At 41.6% G+C, this 22,227-nt stretch overlaps 1 protein-coding gene across 3 annotated transcripts in view; it reads right to left on the bottom strand.

Moving 5' to 3' along the window:
* Nucleotides 1-3,722: 3,722 nt before the first annotated feature.
* KANSL3 (KAT8 regulatory NSL complex subunit 3) overlaps nt 3,723-22,227 on the bottom strand; it is a 65,792-nt gene continuing 47,287 nt past the window's right edge. For all 3 annotated transcript variants that reach the window (XM_075601871.1, XM_075601872.1, XM_075601873.1), the window contains exons 21-23: nt 8,676-8,803; nt 7,485-7,635; nt 3,723-5,602 (exon numbers count right to left, since the gene is read on the bottom strand). In XM_075601871.1, the coding sequence (XP_075457986.1) occupies nt 5,118-5,602; nt 7,485-7,635; nt 8,676-8,803 (764 nt within the window). In that variant the 3' untranslated portion in view covers nt 3,723-5,117. The remainder of the gene's footprint in view (nt 5,603-7,484; nt 7,636-8,675; nt 8,804-22,227) is intronic.

Raw genomic sequence — 22,227 nt, 5'->3', positions numbered from 1 at the left:
CAATTAACACTGATATTAAAATTTACAGTAAAATTATTGCAGTAAGATTAAATAAATTGCTTCCCAGAATAATCAATCCAGACCAAGTGGGATTTATTTTAGGGAGACAAGCAGCTGATATTAGAATAGTGATAAATCTCACCCATCTAGCAAATGCAACAAAAACACCCACACTGCTAATTTCACTTGACGCTGAAAAAGCGTTCGATCGTGTAGACTGGTTATATATGTTCTTAACCTTAGTGAAGTTTGGGATCAGGGGAAATAAACTAAATAGAATTAAGGCTCTCCATAATCAACCAGGAGCCACTCTAAAGATAGCTGGAATCACCTCCGGATTGATCAATATAAAGGGACCAGACAAGGGTGCCCACTGTCACCTTTACTATTTGAGTCTAGAGCTCTTAGCGAACACAATTCGGATCAATAAAAATATCAAAGGTTTGATAAAACAGTCTAAAGATTATAAAATAGCTCTTTATGCAGACAATATTTTACTAACACTCACCAGATCGCTGACATCTCTGCCTAATCTATTTGAGATTTCAACATTCAACTTTTTCTCAAATTATAAAATAAACAACACAAAATCAGAAGCACTGGCATTAGGAGTAGAGACAGGGATAAAAATACTATTAAAAAGATTTTTTTTATTTTAAAATGGGAAAAAGATAGTATGAAATATCTGAGGGTGTATTTGACCGCTAGATATTCGGAGCTGTATAAGGCCTGTTATATAGTGGCTGCGTGTGCTATGCCATGCGCGGCACTTATAATTGGCTGAGGTTAGTCAGCCCTTCTATACAAGGGCCGCACACGTGCACGGCAGTGAGCGTGCATCCGGCCGACAGCGGGGAAGATGGGGAATAGAATGATTTAGCGCTACTACCGGCGCTGAAATGTATGTATATGTGTGTGTGTGTGTATATATGTATATGCACAATGTTAATAAATATTTTATTTTCACCAATGTATTTTTTTTTTAAAAATAAATAATAAATCACACACACACACACACACACACACACACACACACACACACACACACACACACACACACACACACACACACACACACACACACACACACACACACACACACACACAAATCATGCGGCACGTGTTTTCGTACTGGCAAGCACAGCCGCACACACTATATAACAAGCCTTAAGCTAACTACCCAGAACTGTTTCTGACAATTAAGAGAGAGTTGGAAGAATGGAATAAATATTGCATTTCATGGATTGACAGAATAATGAAAAGATGAATTCGCTCCCTAAATTGCTTTACCTATTTCATAGCCTTCCAATTAATATTCCAACCAAAATTATAAATGATATGCAAAGCAAAATGTATACATTTATCTGGGGAAAGAAAAAACCGAGAATAAAAATAAGTGTACTTAGTGCATTAAGGGCAGATGGTGGGTTAGCTTTGTGGTCACTAAACAAATACTAAAAGAATAGACCTCAAGGAGGTGTATAACCACCCGGTTATTAAATTCACACTAAATATTTGGGATAATTGGGAGAAAAAAAAGTGGGGGATAAAAAGGACAACCCCCTCACTAATGTCCCACTTATGGAGGAATGAGGAATTCCAGCAGGATGTATACCAGGAAGGAACAGTATTTGGAGTATAAGAGGTATAATTAGGATTAAAGATGCTATGTTTCTTGTTTAGTGACAGGGGAGGGAAAACACGAGATGAAGGCAATCTTTTTTCACAAATAAACATTTAATAATAATGGAAGAGAGAGTAAGCCTCAAATATTGTATTGGAAGCAGCAGCAGAGGTTTAGAGACTTATCTGTGTGCTATCAGCTGAGCTGTAGGTCAATTCCTGCAGCTCCACATGTACTGTAGCTCCTCTGGGACCAGTTGGCATGTTTGCAGGGGAAATTAAGGCCCTCTGCCTCGACAGCCGATTGGGGGACCAACTGGCGGTCTGCTCTGGGAGTGAATAGCCAAAGGAACTTCATCCTCACCTAGCCACTCCCTCCGAATTGCGCCTCAACAGGGGCCTGACCTCAGGAGCGGCGAGAGGGGATACCCCATCTCTGTGGCTCCACAAACGCTCCTAGGGAGATCCTCCTCGGGGTCACACCGGCAATTGAGGCATACGAAGGCCAAGATACCACAGCATCCGCACACCAACACCGACCAGTCAGCAGTGACATGTTTAAGGGGTCACTCTCCCCTGGCAAAACCTGACACCTATAATTATTTTCACATATAGTTTGGAAATGTGGTAAGCTGAGACTTGAGGGGTTTGATTTCCTCCGGTCACTATGTTCAACAAGAGTTTGACAGGCAAAGCCTTCCTCCGCTGATATTTTGCCTCTCTAATAAGGGCAGAGTGGGACAAGGGTTAAGGAAACATTGGATTGACAAACACTCTCCCATTCAGAGGCTCCAAAGAAATGCAACTTTTAATTCATTTCCAAAGAAACAAAATCAGATACATATTTGCTTTTAGCAAGGTTAGATTTCATTGACTGAATGACTTAGATTGCAAACATTTTTATAAGGTTTTTTTGACATCCCACATGGGACTGCACCTTTAATAAACCTCACCCAGGTAAGAGTTTTGAATATTTAAACCTGATAAAAGAACTACTGGTTTGACCTGTTTTTGTGACCTAGAAATCCAGATACAAAGGCTCAAAACAGTCATCTTGTGAATACATTTCCTGGGTATATTTCCAGACCTTGCGGTGTAAAACCGCAGGTATAAGTTTTAAGGCAAAGGTGCGCAAACTGAGGGGTGCGTGTGATTTTACATCGAGGGCACAGTGGTGACAGAGGCCCCGCGCTCTCCCCCATAGCATTTAAATTAAATGCCGGGGGACCACGCAAGGCCTCTGTAAATTCCTTTACCATGGCTTTGGGTAACGCGTTGCCATGGAAACACGACATCACATGACCCCGCAGCATAATTTGACGCTGGAGCCAAGGTACCAGAAGGGAGAGGGGACGTGAGCAGGGGGGGGACAGCAGGCAGGGGGGCGCAGACTGAAAAGTTTGCGCACCCCTGCTTTAAGGGATCCATTTTAAAGTGGAGAAGCAAAAAGTGTGTGAGCTGTGAGCTCATTTGCATATCATTACCCAGAATCCCTGGCTGCAGGGAAAGCAGTGTGATTATGGGGTAATGCAAGTTTGGGCACCTGTGTGTGTTACACATTCACATGTGAATGTGCTCACAAATGTTCTTGATCATTGCAGAAATTAGGACGAGTTTAACCCCTTTTGACCAAAAGTGCTTGTAACATTGCAGCAATCCCCTTCCCCTACGGAGTCCATTGGAGTTGATCTCCAACCTTGGGGTACTCTAGTTCTCAAGATATTTATAGGTTTTTTTTGTGTGCTGGTTTTGAATAAAAAAAAGCTTGAAATATGGCCGAGGTGACAATTAGAATTTCACAATATTCGAAACCAGAGCGAGCCTGACCACACAGCAATTTTGTGTCCACCAGGAAAGTATTATTTGGTGAATGAAAACTGCATGTCGATCAGGTACAGGATGGGTGGGAGGGGTAAAATGAGCAAGGGAGTGTGTCACTTTTTAGCTTTCAAAACATTCTGAATAATGGTATTTCACTAGAGCTCATGTCTGCCACATTACATGGTTATAAAAATGTGGGGGCAAGGAAGTATAGAATCAGAAAACCTCCTCAGAGGCAGCTTTTTCAATATTCTGTACTCACCAGAAACAATTTAAGGTGCATTACATCTTTTTTTTATTATTATTATTAAATCCTTTTCAATCTTAGTATATATTACAAAAAGTGGATATAATTTCACTTTTGACTGTGGGAAAGTCTGAAAGAATAATGTATATGCACAGAGAAAAAGATGGACGGCACTGTCTGTTAGCTGAAGAAAGGGTTCAGTTATTCAAGCCCAGTGGCTTACAAAAGTACGGTAGCCAATAAAAAAAAAAGAAAAAACATACATTTAATAAACATTGGGGACAAATCTTTTTGGACCGTGTCAGAAAGGCTTTCCAAAATAAATCTCTTTTAAAGAGAAAGTGGAATTGTAACTTTGTAAATAAAAATGCAGCGTTACTCTGGGCGCATAAATAAAGTAGCTGCCCTCTGTATATCCCCTAGTACCATCACACTTTGAGTACTGTAAATGTATTAATAGCCACACTGTAAAAAGTGAACTCATGCAATATATCTTTACTGCTCACTACTAGTAATGTACTTTTAATGTTTTATATCATGTTAATACACTAACTAAATTGCCAGGAAGCAGGCACCACGGTTTAAGGTGCAATTTTATTTTTACAGGAGTTTATTTTCTTAAACTCTCTCTCTCTTCTTCATTAACAATGAGCCTTTTTCTACAAAGCGCAGGGCATCCTAAATTTCTACCCACAAGTGGCTGTATATGTCAGTCTTCAACTAAGCCACCTGTGCTGAAGCAGGGATATCCTGAAACCCTCACTCGTTGGTGGCCCTTGAGGACTGGGGTTGGCCACTCCTGGTCTAGGAGAATTAAACCATTGCACTAAAAATAAAAGAATTAAGAGGTGTATCCCCATTTTAGTTATAATCTGCTCAGAACTGGGGGGTAATGTTCTGATTAAACTTAAGCAGTGCATCCAATGTTCTTTACACAGATAGAAAATACTGCACTAGATGGCAAAAGAAAAGAAAAACGTTGACTGTTTTTGAAAAGGATGGCAATCCTTTAATCTTTGTTTTCACTGCATAAACATGCGACCCTGTATTAGTGAGGGGCGAATACCATGGAAAATTGGGACAGAAATCTGTATGTGCCAATAGGAACACACACATCCGCAATACTGTTTATTAGCAGAGAAAATGCTTTCACTGCCAGATGAGATTAGGTCACACAGGCTTTCTATGGCTAATCCAAAAACTCTGCTTGAGGGACACATCTGTCCCCGTTACCCAGCTTTTTTCATTCTATATTTAAACCTCTGGCTCTACTCGGTCTCCTCACCGACTAGAAGAGTATAATCTAGAAGACACGCTCATAGTAAGACATGTCCAACTAATGCAGTTTCTTTACTACACTTGCCATATCTTCTAGCTGCAATGCATTGCGGTCTTCTCCAACCGCGATGGGGTGAGCTCACCAATGTCAGAGTCCTTGCTGCTTCTGATTAGCCGCTACCCCTGTGTTTGGAACGACAGTGCTGGTACCAGACATTGCGATCAGTGCAGGCTGCAGAAGCTGCCTGCTAGCTAGAGATTCGCGGCTATGTATGATGGTGCTGCCTTCATCCACCACCGAGGGCACCCTGCCCAGGCTCTCAACTGTGCTCATCACGTGGTTCCCTGACGCTCTTTCACCCCCCTCATTCTTTGCTGCGGCCAGGATGACAGTTTTGGGGGGGGCCTGCAGCACTGGACCTATTTTTGACAGCACCATGGTGCATGCCGGGCTTGGGGTGCTTGCCAAAGCTGGTGTGGTGAAAGTCACTGCTCCGGTGGGCATTCTGGGCGACGCTTGCAGGGTCAATGGCTTCACTGGGAGAGATGCCAGGTCAGCGCCCACTGACTTGGTGAGTGCGGAGAGCTTGGCATCCGACATGACGTAGAGGGTCTTGGGGGGGCTGGTTGTCGCTGAGGAGAACACAACAGGAGAATGAATAAATCGGCCTTGAAGAATAATGCAATGGGGGCAATCCGCAAACTATAAACGAGGCAGGCTGAATCCAACCTTAGTTACTTAAAGTCTGTTCAAAGTTCAAACAAAACACAGAAATCTAAACTTTAGAACAGAGAAAACTCACCAAGTCTGCTCACTAACCTACTAGCTGGGAAGCAGCAGAACCCTTTTGATACCTGACCTCACTATGGGCCGGATGCACTAAAACTCTGTTGAATCTGGGCAAATAACATGGCATTATCGAAATAGGTAGTTTTTCCCCGAGTGCAACAGGTATCCATTAAGCTAATTATATGCAAAAACAATGAAAGTCAAACTCATTAGCATAGGGTTAAATTTAGGTTAATTTAGCACTACCTTGCATTAGCTTCAAATAACCCGACATTAATGTCTTACATAAAGGTGGCGTTTGCTCTGTCCAGACCTTGAAATATGGCTTATGGGGCGGAGGGGAGAAGGAAGGAAGTGGGGGGAGAGGTAGAGAGGGGAAGGCAAAAAGGAGAGATAGATATACCCGGAAACAAGTGGAGACATACCTGTGCTCAAAAAGGAGCACACCACCTTAGATATGCAAATGAAAGCAATTACAATATACTTGGCATATCCTATTAGAATATATTAGGTGTACTGCTTTTTCAGTATAGGAGTCTCTTAAAGTGTTTAACTATACTAAAATAGGTCTCTCGCACGCTCTCTCTTAACGTCACCTTTAGGTAGGACCTAAATAATATAATGCTAAATCCATGTGCTGCCCAACAGAAAAAGAACAAAGCGCACCGACGGAGGTGTATAGCACACTTCATAATAAAAAGGTACAATCCACTCTTACAATTCATTTTTAAAACTTGTACTCCAACGGACCAGAACCTCCAGGAGCCCAGCGTTTGTAGTTGCCTCCAGGGCTTGTCCGTGTCTCCACCCGGTCTCCACAACCCAAACTCAACTGAAAACATACGTCTTCTGGGGGATTATGCAGAGACGCTGTTTCCGGTTGAGTTTGGGTTGTGGAGACGTGCACCACTCCTGGAGACACACTGGGCTCCTGGAGGTTCTGGTCCGTTGGAGTACAAGTTTTAAAAATTAATTATAAGTGTGGATTTGACTTTTTTATTAAGACATATGCTACACACTTAATTTGGTGAGCTTTGTTCTCTCTTCGTTTGGGATGGAGATCGTATCAAAGAGGAACCATGACTGTCCAATAGAGAGAAAAGCTGTAAGAGGGCTGTCTTACTTAAATCCCTGTGCTACCGGAGTAAGAATTTGCCAATACTTCCCCTTATTCATCCTAATCACCAACTTCACTATAAAACCCTTTGGCAGTTTCCAATTCCAGAGAACCACTGACAAAATATTATTTTGCAGGAACGTGCAAAATATAAACCTGTAAACTTTCTAAGTCCTTATAATGAGTCACTGCAACATTGGAATCGCTGCAGCATTATTCTCAGGCTGGTATGGTTCCCCCCAACAAATGCAGAATTATTATTATTGTTATTTGATGAAATGCATTTTGGCATTAGGCTTTCTGGGTCTAAACTAACCCAACCGGAGCTGCTACTAGCATCCCCTAGAGAGGTATGTATCTTGCGAAGCAGGGGGTCGCCAGAGCTGAAACCAACATTACATGGCAGAGCAGTTTCTAATTTGATTGCAAATCCAACTAATGTTGTTAATTGGGGCTTTAACCACGTTGTTGCCAGAGCAGCCTGAAATGCATTGTTCTGCATGTTGTCACGTTGCTTTGCAATGTGTTGCTGACAATCAGATTGCAGGGGTTACCCCCTCCCCTATTCACTACTGCGCCCTCATGTGCAGCAGTGGGGTGTTCCTTACCTACTGGCGGTGTTGCTGCCCGTGACAGAGGCAAGGCTTTGTCACCGGGGGTCCTATCGCCGGCTATTGGTGCCTTGCACTGCTCAGTCATAGTAGGGGGAACCAGAAGTTTGCTAGCGGACAGAGTGCCGCTGGAGGCAGAGTCAGCAGCCTGAGGGGTTAAAGCAGGGATACAGCTTCAGAGACCAGCTGATGCAGGCTTTACTGAACATCAGTGCACAGGTAATAACATTGGTTTTCTATAGTGCTGACAATGCACACAGCGATGTACACTATTTTCATCTATTCATTATAAAACCTCAGACTCAATATGCCCTACTTCCTATTCCTCCTGTCTACTCCTGCATTTAAACCTTAACTGGTTTGTAATGCAATGAGGCACTCCGTTACTTTACCATATGGTAATACCCATCTTAAAGCTGCAGACCAAGTAATATCCTACGTGTGTTTAACAAATAAAAATAAATCAGTTTTGTACAATGAGAAAATTCTTGTAGCATTTTTTTTAAAGAACTGTGAATGACATTTTTAATGTATTATAATGTAACAAAGAACAAAAAGAAAACTTTACTCCATTATAATGTAACAAGCATTTTTTGTTTCTATAGCAACTATTTACAAAGTCACATCCCCTTCTGAAACAGGCTCTGGCACACCACTTTTTGAGCCTTGCCCTCTCTAGCAGTGCACAAATTGTATCTAGTGACTGCCTGGTCACATTATCTTCCCCACAGAACTTTGCATCTTTGGTCCTCTTCTGCTGCACTGACAGCCATTTAGTGAACCCCTGAGCCGAATCTTCGCCGATCGATCGTCAACTTAGTTAATTACTTATTTTATGGATTGTATTAATGCACATATTAAAAAGATTTTTTTTTTTAAATGGCTGCTTTAAAGCCCAACTGGCCAAAATAAAAATACGATGCCTGATCTAATTCATTTGCTCACTCACACATTGGATATCTGTGATTTATAGGCTCGTCCTTTCATTCATTATACTATTGCAACACCCCCGGCACAGCAGCTGGTTGCGGAGAAGGAATGTTCCATCCTACTTGCTCCAGAACTTCCTGATTCTTCCACAATGCCATAGCCAATAAGCTAATGTAGGCTGCCATCTTATAAGGTGTTTGTGTCTCTCTTGCAATCCCGGTGAAGTGTGTATCTTGCGATCTGCGAGATTCTCCTTACCGGCTTGGTGAGCTGGGCAGCATCGTCCGGCTTCAGTTGAGCGGCTCCGATGCCAGCCTGGCTTAGGGTGGTGATGCGGCTCGGCTGACCACGTAAAGTGACCGTGATGGTAGTCGGGGCTTTTAATCCTAATGGGCGGTAAAGCACAGGTAACTTTTCAGACACTCTCCCCAATGAAAACGTATGACAGCACTAACTGTCTGACTTATCTCTATAATCAACATCATTTTTTTATTCTAGGTTTGAAGCAGGGGGTCTCCGGAGCTGAACTGTGTTAATTTCAGCCCTGTGGACCCCCCTTGCTTGCGAAGATACTTACCTCCGTAGGTGCTGCCGGTATCCCTGTGAAGTTAAAATGTCCAGGTCACGCTGGCCAATAGGAAGCCGCAATGGATGAAGTCACACATTTAAAGCCGCCATTATGTTAGGCACACAGTTTCTCTGACTGCAGAGATACCGGCACCGCTACGGAGGTAAGTATCTCTGGGAGCAGGGGGTCCCCGAAGCGTAAATTAACAGTTTAGCTCCGGAGACCCCCTACTTCAATCCTGTAATTTAAGAAATAAATAAAAACTCAGCAAAGAAGAGCACGGTAGCTAAAATATCACATCTGAAACACCTGCTTGGAAATTTGTCGGTATCAGATCACATAAAATGTTTTACCAGGAAGTAATACATTGAGAGTTACCACTCATTTTGAAGTATGTCCTGGGCACAGAGTTATGATGACAGATACATGGTTACAAATACATTGTTACATTAGGTGAACAGGGATTATACATTATATATAAAGACATTGCATTATATTAGGTGAACAGGGTTATACATTATATATAATGACATTTTGAACAGTTAAAGATAAAATAAGTTATAGGCGCACGCAACTACAGACCACATTAAAATGTGATTAGATTGTAAGCTCCTCCGAGCAGGGCCTCCTCTTCCGAAATGTTACTTTTATGACTGAAGCACTTATACCCATGATCTGTTATTTGTATTATTTGTTATTTATATGATTTTCACGTGTATTACTAATGTGAAGCGCTATGCACACTAATGGCGCTATATAAATAAAGACATACATACATACAAATGTGAGACAGCTTTAGTTTTGAAAGAACTTAGACTGGTGGCGGCTTTGAGAGTCTCAGGTAGATTTTCCAGTTGTGGGTTGAAGAAAAGAAAAATGGCAGTGTACAGTTGAAGATAATACACAGAGGGCTGGTAAGTAGGCTCTATGAAAAGTTAATTGGCACATGCAGTACAGGCCCTTGATAAAGCGCCATCCGCCACGAAATGCGCAAGTGTGTTTTACCCTGTACTACATGTGCCAATAAACTTTTCATAGAGCCTACTTACCAGCCCTCTGTGTATTATGTCCGACTGTGCACCGACATTTTTCTTTTCTTCAACCCTGGACCGGACACCAGCTGGAGCACGTCGACTGCAGCAATACAAACAAGGATTTCCTGTGAGTACCCCATCCCTTTCTCACTGATATACTACTGTTTATTCTAAAAGAGATGATATTAACCCATTGGAGATGATGTCTGCATGTTTCTAACGACTTTGTGTTTTCACCACATAAATCAGTCACACACGGACATATCATCAAAACAAGCAAATGTATTAAAGGCTCATCAATACACTTGGGACTCACTAGGATTCATATTTTTCAACCTACTTTGTATACTGACATTTACTAGCCTTAAGACTAAGGCTACACTTATAGAGCTGGCGATGGCGACGTCAGACTGCAGTGGCTGAAAAAATCAAATTGAGATGACTTCCAACTATCGCAACCAAGCCGTCGCTCTGTGCTTACTAGAAGCGCATGCGACGGCGGCAATGCATTTGTTTTGACGGGCCGTCGCTATAAGCGCAGCCTAAGGCATTATTGCAACATTGTGCAAGCGTTCATTTACACACAGCATGAAGGTTTTTTGAAGCCCTGTGCTGTTTGTTTTTACAAACTACCCCTTTTCTGTTCCAGTTGTAAGAGAAGGCAGAGCGCCCGGATACTTTTGTTGAACCGTGGGACTGTGAAAAGTCCCTTGGAGTCAGATCTCAGCTGATAAATGCTGCGTGTGGTAGAGGTGAGGAGCTTGTTCAGATACGGGTGTAGCTTGCTCAAGACATATTTGAAGGCAAGACACGAAAGTTGAACTTTGCTCCAAGACTCAAGTGATGGTGAGAAAGTGACATAGGGGGTCTCAAGTAAACAGCACTAGGATCTAAGCAGCCATTTTGTTCAGAGCCATTTTGATGTGTTCTTGTCCCTGTCTGTCATCCATTTTGATGTGTTCTGTCTTTGTGTGTCAACCATTTTGATGTTTGTCTGCATGAAAGCACAGCTTGGGTTTGAAAGAATGTTTCACTCTCAGCAAGTGTCTGGTGAAATCAGAGATAGAAATCATTTCTCACATTCACCCCCTTACAGAATACTCAAACAAAACATCCAGATGCGTAATGTAGGGGACTGGTTACAAGCTTGTATAATGATTTTAGGTGATTTTCTCATTTTCATTTGTTTTTTTATTATACATTTCAATTATTTTCTGTGACATACAAACCACACCATAAAGGGGGAGTGAGCTTTGGTATTAGGGTATAAATGTATCGTATGCCACATACCATACCTACCTGAGAGCTTTGTTTATAAGATGTCTCCTGTGTGCACATCTATGCCAATAAACTCACTCGTTCTGTTAATATGGAATCCTAACTTGTATTTTTTTATTCACGCTTTCACAATGGCCAATCTAGTTCTTTGAGCATTTCGCAGTGATGTGTTGTAGTTACATTGGAGGACAAAGCGGCATATTGAATTGTAGATGGTGTCTAGTTTGCCAAGGTGAGTTTGGGGTGCTGTGTCTTATACTATGTCCCCATAGTCTATAATTGATATTAGCATCTGCTGTGTGATACGCTTTCTGACCAGCGGGCTTAGGGAGGATTTGTTCCTATAAAGTACACCTAGTTTGGCATAGGATTTAGATGTCAGGGTATCAATCTGCAACCTAAATCCAAATGTTAAATGGGAGTCAAACCATATGCCCAGATATTTGAAACTAGTGACAGAGGCTAGGATGGTGTTAGAGTTGGTTCTGATCTGAAGCTGTGTCATTGGTATCTTTAGAAATTTAGCCTTGGTCCCAAATACCATTGTTATAGTATTGTCAGTGTTTAAAAACAGTTTGTTTTTGGAAAATCCAGATTGAAGTATGTGTTCAAGGTCAGGGAGGCTAGGGCTGTGTGCATAGAAGATTGTGTCATCCGCATACATGTATCTTGAAGCTCAATTATAAGCTGTAGGTAGATCTTTTATGAAAACTGTAAAACTGTAAAGAGTAAGGGTCCCAGAACAGAGCCTTGCAGGACACCGCAGGCGATATCCGAAGGGTTGGAGCTAGAAACCGAGATAGACACATGTTGGGATCTATCAAATAGCTATGAGTGAAACCAGTTTAAAGTATGTTTCCCTATTCCAGAACATTGATGTTTGTTTAGCAAGATAAGATGAACAGTATCAAAAGCCTTTGCAAAACCTAGGAATATTACCCCAGTAAATTGTCCCAGTTCCATTCCACCCTGGATCCCATTGCAAACTTTTAGGAGGGTAGTTACTGTGGAGTGTTTGGGGCAAAAGTCAGATTAGAATTGGCTAGGGAAATTTGTCTTGGTATAGTAATTGCTTAATTGGGAGTGAACATATTTTCCAATACTTTGGGTAGTAATGGGAGAAGAGAGATTGGCCTGTAACTTTGAGACAGTGTTTTTGTCCCCATTTTTGAAGATTGGGATAACTCTGGCAGTTTTCCAGGTTTTAGGAATATGTCCTGAAGACAAAATAGAGTTGAACTCGTATGAACTTTGATTGCAGCAGGTCAGGTCCACATTGCCTGCTTAGTTTTAATTTGAGAAGCGCTTGTATAATTTCCTCTCCAGATAGTTGGAGAAATTGAAAATGTGGACAGTGTTGGGAGAGGGTGGGGCTCTAGGGGTTCTCCCAGATTGAGCTTCATGTTTGTAGTTCTGGTTGTGTTTTGCTAATAGGGAAATAGCACACCCCACAAAGTATTAATTGAATGTGTTTGCAATGTCAGTGGGATTTGTCATAGTAATATCATCCTCAATAATATTGTATGGTTGTTGATGGCTAGAAGGCTATAATATATTGTTGATGACCTTCCAGAAGTTAGCTGGATATGATTTATTCTGGTGAATGTTGTCAGTGTAGAATTGGGCTTTTTTGGGTGTCATGTTTGCCTTGTGCATGTATTCCACAGGCATCTGTAGTTAAGTTACTTTGTAGCTTTTCCACAAGGCACCCCAAAAATGGTGAAGCCCAATAAGGTCGGTTGTAACCCACGGAAGGTGGGACCTCCGTACTCTTATTCTGCGTAGTGGAGCATGGGTATTACAGAGTTTTAAGAACTCTGATGGGCAATAATAGAGTGCAGAATCGGGGTCAGGTATTAATTCGATTCTGTACCAATGGCGGTTGATCAGATTAGCTATCAACTGTTGTGTGTTAAAAGTTTCTAAATGTTCTAGTGAGGAGGGCTTGATTGGGGTGGTCTGCTTTCCTTACATAGTACACTATTGTATGGTCACTGAAAATATCTGGTAGGATGCCAGAGGATTGGATACTGTTGGGACTAAAGGATAGATTCCAGTTTAGCAAAGAGTGGTTATTTTAGGTCTGTGCGTGTTGGTTGGGAAATTAGTTGGGTTAAGTTTAGTGACTTGAGGTATGTCTGGATTCTGGTCATTTAACCCTATTTTATTTAATAAGGGAAAGACCTAGAAAATAATGGCAGAAATAATAACAGATGCTATCAAACTTAAATATGAAATGTCAGGTAGCCATCTAAAATACAACCTTATGTAAACAATTTAATAGCACAAGTGTCTTCCTTAAACTAGTAAGCAAGAGGTTTACATCTTTACTAATATCGCTTTTTCGTTCTGGCAAAGCAGGCCTGTGTCAAAACTTTACAGGCCTATGGCTTAAAGTGGCAATCAAACAAAGAAAGAAATGCATTCAGTTTGTTCAGGTTCTAGCTGTACCCAACGGTTTATATTAAACGGACACAGGGAGGACACTATATTCTTATCATTACAGAGTAATATTAATGAAGATAATTCATGTTCACTGCAATTTTTAGTCAGGTATAAATATGTAAACAGCAAAAATACACTTGTGGTCATGTAAAATATGCAACGTTATCGTTTTTACAAATAACAGTTAAGGGATTTCTTCTAAAGGGTATAAAAGGGTTCACCTTTGTGCGTGTCAAATTCCCAGAATCTGGTGATTACAGGGAGAGAGTTATGGAGTATTTTATACTCAGATTAAATTGGAGATGAAATTGTTCCCTTGAGCAAATGGAAATGGAGCTAGTTGTAAAAGTGTCTCAGAGAAGAGAAAGTGACAAATGTTGGGACAGGCCACAACGCTACTGGCTTGTTATGAATCTGAAATCTCTCACACATCAAAGGAGTATGAACTAAAAGAGTTTATGTCTAAACCCCATAAGGCAGATTGAGCTCTAGGGAAGCATATTGTGTGCTTGTATCTCATTTTCTTTTCATGATCTCTATAAAGACCAAGACTGGAAATGTATACATTTTCTGGTATACTCCTTTTTATTTAAAAAATTATGTATTGTATGTCATTTTATAAATAATTTGTCTGCAACAAGCACGTCATATCTTTTGTAATATTAAATCTAAACTTAAAGTTAATTAGGGATACAATTTACACACTCACAAAGTGAATAAAAATCGCTTCCAACAATTCACGTGTGGTGATAGTCACCAGGGGCGATTTTGAGAGTCACAGTGTTAGCCTGATAGATGTGCCGGAGGCCAGCGTGCAGCGACACGTTTCCCGATTCAGACCCAGTTAGTAGCTCTGCCCTCCGCTGTAAGTCGTGACGTCACATACAAGTTCCTCAAATGTTAGCTCAGCACATTTTGTTGTGTAATATGACCATCAGGGAATGATGGGAGATGTAGTTTTTAACGTTTACAGTTTGTGGTTGCTATAGTAACTCACATTGTAGCAATTTGTTGCTAAAAGTGCAACACATGTTATTTTGAGTATATCGTTAGATAATTAAACCAATTTTCTCTAAAAAATTAATTTAAAAAAATTATAAAAAAACCATATAGCACACAATATACTCATAAGTTACTAAATAACAGTATATCACAGAGGTACAATACTGCATAGTTGGAAACATCTACTGCGTTTGGAATGATCTAGAATTAAAAGATTAAAAATGAAACTGCTGCTGTCTGCAAAATATGCAAATGTACGCACATTGTATATAAATGACACTTAAAAAATACATATATATAAAAATAAACTCCACCAACATGCTTGTTCCACCAAGTAACATATAATCTAAATAACAATTTTTAAAAACCCATGAATAAATATGCAAATATAAAACTTGCATTAGAATTAACTCACTAATTGAAATGTTGGCCTTAATGTGGCTCAACATTACCTAGAAAATGTATGATGTTGCCGACATCCATGTTTTGATTTAAAGCTGCTGTTCAGTCAATATCCTGCATGTGTGTTTTTTTTTAATAAATCAGTTCTGTAGTAAGAAATTGTAGATGGTGTCTAGTTTGCCAAGGTGAGTTTGGGGTGCTGTGTCTTATACTATGTCCCCATAGTCTATAATTGATATTAGCATCTGCTGTGTGATACGCTTTCTGACCAGTGGGCTTAGGGAGGATTTGTTCCTATAAAGTACACCTAGTTTGGCATAGGATTTAGATGTCAGGGTATCAATCTGCAACCTAAATCCAAATGTTAAATGGGAGTCAAACCATATGCCCAGATATTTGAAACTAGTGACAGAGGCTAGGATGGTGTTAGAGTTGGTTCTGATCTGAAGCTGTGTCATTGGTATCTTTACAAATTTAGCCTTGGTCCCAAATACCATTGTTATAGTATTGTCAGTGTTTAAAAACAGTTTGTTTTTGGAAAATCCAGATTGAAGTATGTGTTCAAGGTCAGGGAGGCTAGGGCTGTGTGCATAGAAGATTGTGTCATCCGCATACATGTATCTTGAAGCTCAATTATAAGCTGTAGGTAGATCTTTTATGAAAACTGTAAAGAGTAAGGCCCGAGCCATAGAGGGGTGAGGCGATCCGAACTGCGCTGACGCTGAGGCTCGCCTGCTGAAATCTGGGCGATTTCATGCCCATACAGGTGAGCCAGCGGGCGCGATCGGAGCCGGAGGGAGGTGGTTGGAGGCGGGGCAGTGACGTCGCTGGGCCAATCGCCCGCGACGCACTGACATCGACGTCACGGCGTCATGACGTCGACACTGCTGTGCTGGGATTGGAGGTTTTCAGCCGACAGCGCGCTGAAAAACAGCTTGGCGCTCGGCTGAAACCTCCATCTCCTCAGCACGCCTGCGGACGCTCGCGTGAGCCCCCTCTCAAGGTATCCTCATTGAGGATGCAGGGGCTCAGCGCGGAGCGTCCGCACGCCTCAGCACAGCCTGTCCTTCTATGGACTCGGCCTAAGGGTCCCAGAACAGAGCCTTGCAGGACACCGCAGGCGATATCCAAAGGGTTGAAGCTAGAAACCGAGATAGACACATGTTGGGATCTATCCAATAGCTATGAGTGAAACCAGTTTAAAGCATGTTTCCCTATTCCAGAACATTGATGTTTGTTTAGCAAGATAGGATGAACAGTATCAAAAGCCTTTGCAAAAGCTAGGAATATTGCACCAGTAAGTTGTCCCAGATCCATTCCACCCTGGATCTCATTGCAAACTTTTAGGAGGGTAGTTACTGTGGAGTGTTTGGGGCAAAAGTCAGATTAGAATTGGCTAGGGAAATTTGTCTTGGTATAGTAATTGCTTAATTGGGAGTGAACACATTTTCCAATACTTTGGGCAGTAATGGGAGAAGAAAGATTGGCCTGTAAGTTTGAGACAGTGTTTTTGTCCCTATTTTTGAAGATTGGGACAACTCTGGCAGTTTTCCAGGTTTTAGGAATATGTCCTGAAGACAAAATAGAGTTGAACTCGTATGAACTTTGATTGCAGCAGGTCAGGTCCACATTGCCTGCTTAGTTTTAATTTGAGAAGCGCTTGTATAATGTCCTCTCCAGATAGTTGGAGAAATTGAAAATTGTGGCCAGTGTTGGGAGAGGGTGGGGCTTTTGGGGTTCTCCCAGATTGAGCTTCATGTTTGTAGTTCAGGTTGTGTTTTGCTAATAGGGAAGTAGCACACCCCACAAAGTATTAATTGAATGTGTTTGCAATGTCAGTGGGATTTGTCATAGTACTATCATCCTCAATGATATTGTATGGTTGTTGATGGCTAGAAGGCTATAATATATTGTTGATGACCTTCCAGAGGTTAGCTGGATATGATTTATTCTGGTGAATGTTGTCAGTGTAGAATTGGTCTTTTGGGTGTCATGTTTGCTTTGTGCATGTATTCCACAGGCATCTGTAGTTAAGTTACTTTGTAGCTTTTCCACAAGGCACCCCAAAAATGGTGAAGCACAATAAGGTCGGTTGTAACCCACGGAAGGTGGGACCTCCGTACTCTTATTCTGCGTAGTGGAGCATGGGTATTACAGAGTTTTAAGAACTCTGATGGGCAATAATAGAGTGCAGAATCGGGGTCAGGTATTAATTCGATTCTGTACCAATGGCGGTTGATCAGATTAGCTATCAACTGTTGTGTGTTAAAGTTTCTAAATGTTCTAGTGAGGAGGGCTTGATTGGGGTGGTCTGCTTTCCTTACATAGTACACTATTGTATGGTCACTGAAAATATCTGGTAGGATGCCAGAGGATTGGATACTGTTGGGACTAAAGGATAGATTCCAGTTTAGCAAAGAGTGGTTATTTTAGGTTTGTGCGTGTTGGTTGGGAAATTAGTTGGGTTAAGTTTAGTGACTTGAGGTATGTCTGGATTCTGGTCATTTAACCCTATTTTATTTAATAAGTTAAAAAAACAGGGAAAGACCTAGAAAATAATGGCAGAAATAATAACAGATGCTATCAAACTTAAATATGAAATGTCAGGTAGCCATCTAAAATACAACCTTTTGTAAACAATTTAATAGCACAAGTGTCTTCCTTAAACTAGACTAACTGTGCTAACAGCAAAGATTTGGCTTCCTTTGTTTCTCTGAAAAGTGAAAGCTTGGGAGCAATATAGTAAGCAAGAGGTTTACATCTTTACTAATATCGCTTTTTCGTTCTGGCAAAGCAGGCCTGTGTCAAAACTTTACAGGCCTATGGCTTAAAGTGGCAATCAAACAAAGAAAGAAATGCATTCAGTTTGTTCAGGTTCTAGCTGTACCCAACGGTTTATATTAAACGGACACAGGGAGGACACTATATTCTTATCATTACAGAGTAATATTAATGAAGATAATTCATGTTCACTGCAATTTTGAGTCAGGTATAAATATGTAAACAGCAAAAATACACTTGTGGTCATGTAAAACATGCAACGTTATCGTTTTTACAAATAACAGTTAAGGGATTTCTTCTAAAGGGTATAAAAGGGTTCACCTTTGTGCGTGTCAGATTCCCAGAATCTGGTGATTACAGGGAGAGAGTTATGGAGTATTTTATACTCAGATTAAATTGGAGATGAAATTGTTCCCTTGAGCAAATGGAAATGGAGCTAGTTGTAAAAGTGTCTCAGAGAAGAGAAAGTGACAAATGTTGGGACAGGCCACAACGCTACTGGCTTGTTATGAATCTGAAATCTCTCACACATCAAAGGAGTATGAACTAAAAGAGTTTATGTCTAAACCCCATAAGGCAGATTGAGCTCTAGGGGAGCATATTGTGTGCTTGTATCTCATTTTCTTTTCATGATCTCTATAAAGACCAAGACTGGAAATGTATACATTTTCTGGTATACTCCTTTTTATTTAAAAAATTATGTATTGTATGTCATTTTATAAATAATTTGTCTGCAACAAGCACGTCATATCTTTTGTAATATTAAATCTAAACTTAGTTAATTAGGGATACAATTTACACACTCACAAAGTGAATAAAAATCGCTTCCAACAATTCACGTGTGGTGATAGTCACCAGGGGCGATTTTGAGAGTCACAGTGTCAGCCTGATAGATGTGCCGGATGCCAGCGTGCAGCGGCACGTTTCCCGATTCAGACCCAGTTAGTAGCTCCGCCCTCCGCTGTAAGTCGTGACGTCACATACAAGTTCCTCAAATGTTAGCTCAGCACGTTTTGTTGCGTAATATGACCATCAGGGAATGATGGGAGATGTAGTTTCTAACGTTTACAGTTTGTGGTTGCTATAGTAACTCACATTGTAGCAATTTGTTGCTAAAAGTGCAACACATGTTATTTTGAGTATATCGTTAGCTAATTAAACCAAATGTACGCACATCTTATTATATATTTGTGAAAGCACTGTATGCCTGTCTGCATCTTCCTGTGTCCCTAGGGGAAATCTCACTGGTCCCTTGGGCCGCCCGCCCCCACACCTCTCATTGGCCTGAGGCGGAGTGACGACACACACACACACACACACACACACACACTCACTCTGTTGCTTGGCCTCACTCTCCCCCGTCAGTTGGACCGCAGCTCACCTTCCACACACCCCCCCCTCCTCTCCCGGTGCCCCTCCTCTCCCGGTGCCCCTCACTCTCTCCCCCCTCCCCACCTCACCCAAATCTCCACGAACGCAACATCCCCAGCCGCACCATCACCCTCACCGTGCGCCGCTCCCGGAGAGGGGAAGCGCGGCCCTCCTGCTCAGCAGCAAACTCCAGGCTCCTCCCCCCTCGCTCACAACGAGGAACGGAGGGGAAGCGTGGCGCGGCCCGGGCCTCCTGCACTCCCCCTCACGTGCGCCGGCTCCCGGATGGAGGGGAAGCGCGGCACGGACCTCCTCCTCACGTGCACCGGCTCCCAGACGGAGGGTAAGTGCGGCGCGGGCCTCCTGCCACTCTTGCCCCTCCCCCGCCAGCTTCCCGAACTCACCTCTTGCCCCAGCCAGATGCCACGGGGTCAAGGTAAGTCACCCACCGTCTACCACCCACGCACTGTCACCCAGTCACCCACACACCCACCCAGTCACCCACCCAGTCACCCACTTTCACCCAGTCACCCACTCACTCACCCACCCACTCAGTCACCCACCCACTCACTCAGTCACCCACCCACCCACTCACTCAGTCACCCACCCACCCACTCACTCAGTCACCCACCCACCCACTCACTCAGTCACCCACCCACCCACCCACTCAGTCACCCACCCACTCACTCACCCACCCACTCACTCAGTCACCCACCCACCCAGTCACCCACCCAGTCAACCCACCCAGTCAAGATCAAGGTCACTTTCACCCACCCAGTCACTTTCACCCAGTCACCCACTTTCACCCAGTCACCCACTCACTCAGTCACCCACCCACTCAGTCACCCACCCACCCACTCAGTCACCCACCCACTCAGTCAGTCACCCAGTCACCCACCCATTCAGTCAGTCACCCACCCATTCAGTCACCCATTCAGTCAGTCACCCAGTCACCCGGGGGAAGCCCAACCCTGTCGTCCGCCCCCCCAAAATTACATCCCGGGCAACGCCGGGTCTCTCAGCTAGTTGTATATAAATGACACTTAAAAAAAATATATATATAAAAATAAAATCCACCAACATGTTTGTTCCACCAAGTAACATATAATCTAAATAATAATTTTTAAAAACCCATGAATAAATATGCAAATATAAAACTTGCATTAGACTTAACTCACTAATTGAAATGTTGGCCTTAATGTGGCTCAACAATACCTAGAAAACGTATGATGTTGCCGACATCCATGTTTTGATTTAAAGCTGCAGTTCAGTCAATATCCTGCATGTGTTTCTTTTTTAATAAATCAGTTCTGTAGTAAGAAAAAATACTTTTAGCATTTTCTGTTTTTAAAAAAACAACGTTGAAAGACCAATTTTCTTGTATTCTATTTTAACAAGCATTTACTAAGGCACTGCCCCTTCAATTCCTGTCACAAGCCCTGGCACACCCCTGCCCTCCCTCTTGCACATGTCAGTGCAGGAGTGCTCATGAAGCTTCCACTGAGTGACAGAAGCAGAGGAAAAACATATCCCATATCTAAAGATGTCGCCAATCAATACATGGAGAACGAATTGACTGGCAGCTATACAGTTCTTTAGGTAATTAGAGATTGCCCACATGAAACTATTGAAATAAATAAATAAATAAAATTTTAAAAAAAAGACTGAACTGCAGCTTTAAATCCTGTGGTGATATTGTACTTAAGATGCAATTTGTCTCCTGCTTACAGATGTTCTAAACCTGTCACCTCCTAAAATGTTATGTGGCATGTGTTCAACCACCAGAACTTGGATTTGGCTACAATGCTTGTTCTGGTGGTTAACAAAAATGTCTCAATAATCCATGAGACAGAAAACCCGTTGATATGTTCCTCATGTGTTCCATGAATCTTGTTTTTAAAATTACATTTGATGCTTCCAATGTATTGTAATACACAACTACACATGAGCATATATGACCATTGGTGTTACAATGACCCTTTGACTGGAATTGTGTTAACGTTTATACGAGATGTCAATTATTGTTTATTATTTTGGGTGTGTAAACAAGTAGTACAACATCCCTTTCCACATCTAAAATGTCAGTTTCATAGATATTATAATCATTTGGAACGGAAGGAAATTGGATCTTTTAAAGTTAGTGCAGTAGGTCATTTTAACAACAGTGATACGGGATTTGTCTTTATTCATAAGGTAAATTCAAGTCCATTGAATTTTCGGATTTGATTTTAATTGGTACATGACCATTTTGAAATCAAAACAGTCCCTTTTCACGAGTCGGTATCGTGCAATAATGATTTGGATGCGTGTAGCAACCATATTTCACATTGGTTACGTAATATCTCATATGGGCAGTTCAACAGATTATTGAAATCATTCTCTGGAACAATTTCTGTGTAATCAAACAAAACGCTTAAAACAAAGGATATATCAAATATTCCACAGCTAAATCCTATTAGAGAGAAAAATCCTTGCATTGTGAAATGGTGATATAAAAGCCCAATCAAAAAAACTATTTTGAAACACGAAAAACAATGTGCGCTATGGAACCTTACGCTATGTGCAGAAATACTCTCACTGCATAGATGTTAATGATGCTGAAAGGTGTGTATAACCATGGAATAGTTAAACGGTGAATAGGAAAACCTAAATAACCTTCTACCTGGTATGTTTGATTGGAATCCCCTCTTTTAAATTAAGCCCATCTGCAACTGATCTGCATTTAAACTTCTACCTGGACAACACCCTTTTTGGAATATCCATCTGTTTTAATGTGCCACACATGTGCTAATTAAGTTGCCTTGGCTGTACTTAAGTCAGGTGACATTTAAGAGCGATAAAACCAGTCATCATAGCAGCCTCTGCTGTCTGCAGACTCTAGTCAAGTAGCCCTTTTAAGTAGCAAGCAACAACTGGAGTTTAAAAGGGA

Source organism: Ascaphus truei, chromosome 5, assembly GCF_040206685.1.
Source record: "Ascaphus truei isolate aAscTru1 chromosome 5, aAscTru1.hap1, whole genome shotgun sequence".
Lineage (NCBI taxonomy): Eukaryota > Metazoa > Chordata > Amphibia > Anura > Ascaphidae > Ascaphus > Ascaphus truei.
This window is presented reverse-complemented; position numbering and strand designations above follow the sequence as displayed.